Genomic DNA, 621 nt, shown 5'->3' with positions numbered 1-621 from the left:
GGCCACGCTCACACACGGCTCATTCCTCTCGCAGGAGTCGTCGTATTCGTTTGCACTGAAATGCCTTATCAGCCTCTCGACCCTCATCCTCCTGGGGCTCATCGTCATGTACCACGCCAGGGAGATCCAGGTGAGGGGCACGTGCTGATGGGTGTCACCAAGGTCCCGCTGTCCTGGAGGGTCCCACCGCATCCTTTTCTCCCCAACACACAGCTCTTCATGGTGGATAACGGCGCCGATGACTGGCGCATCGCCATGACCTACGAGCGCATCTTCTTCATCGCGCTGGAGCTGATCGTCTGCGCCATCCACCCCATCCCTGGGCAGTACCTGTTCACCTGGACAGCACGTTTGGCCTTCACCTATGCTGCTTCCGTGGCCGACGCCGACGTGGACATCATCCTGTCCATCCCCATGTTCCTGCGGCTCTACCTGATCGGGCGCGTGATGCTGCTGCACAGCAAACTCTTCACCGACGCCTCCTCCCGCAGCATCGGGGCCCTCAACAAGATCAACTTCAACACTCGCTTCGTCATGAAGACACTCATGACCATCTGCCCTGGCACTGTCCTCCTGGTCTTCAGCATCTCCTCCTGGATCATCGCTGCCTGGACCGTCCGC

The 621-nt window shown here is 59.7% G+C and overlaps 1 protein-coding gene across 1 annotated transcript in view; it reads left to right on the top strand.

The window, feature by feature from the left end:
- Positions 1 to 13: 13 nt before the first annotated feature.
- LOC103808502 (small conductance calcium-activated potassium channel protein 2-like) overlaps positions 14 to 621 on the top strand; it is a gene marked incomplete at both ends in the record, with an annotated part of 4,861 nt that continues 4,253 nt past the window's right edge. Inside the window, 2 exon segments of the mRNA XM_009081291.1 lie at positions 14 to 130; positions 214 to 620. Coding sequence (XP_009079539.1) covers positions 14 to 130; positions 214 to 620 — 524 coding nt within the window.

Source organism: Acanthisitta chloris, unplaced genomic scaffold, assembly GCF_000695815.1.
Source record: "Acanthisitta chloris isolate BGI_N310 unplaced genomic scaffold, ASM69581v1 scaffold27508, whole genome shotgun sequence".
Taxonomy (NCBI): Eukaryota; Metazoa; Chordata; class Aves; order Passeriformes; family Acanthisittidae; genus Acanthisitta; species Acanthisitta chloris.
Note: the sequence above shows the minus strand (reverse complement) of the source record. Positions and strands in the feature narration are given on the sequence as shown.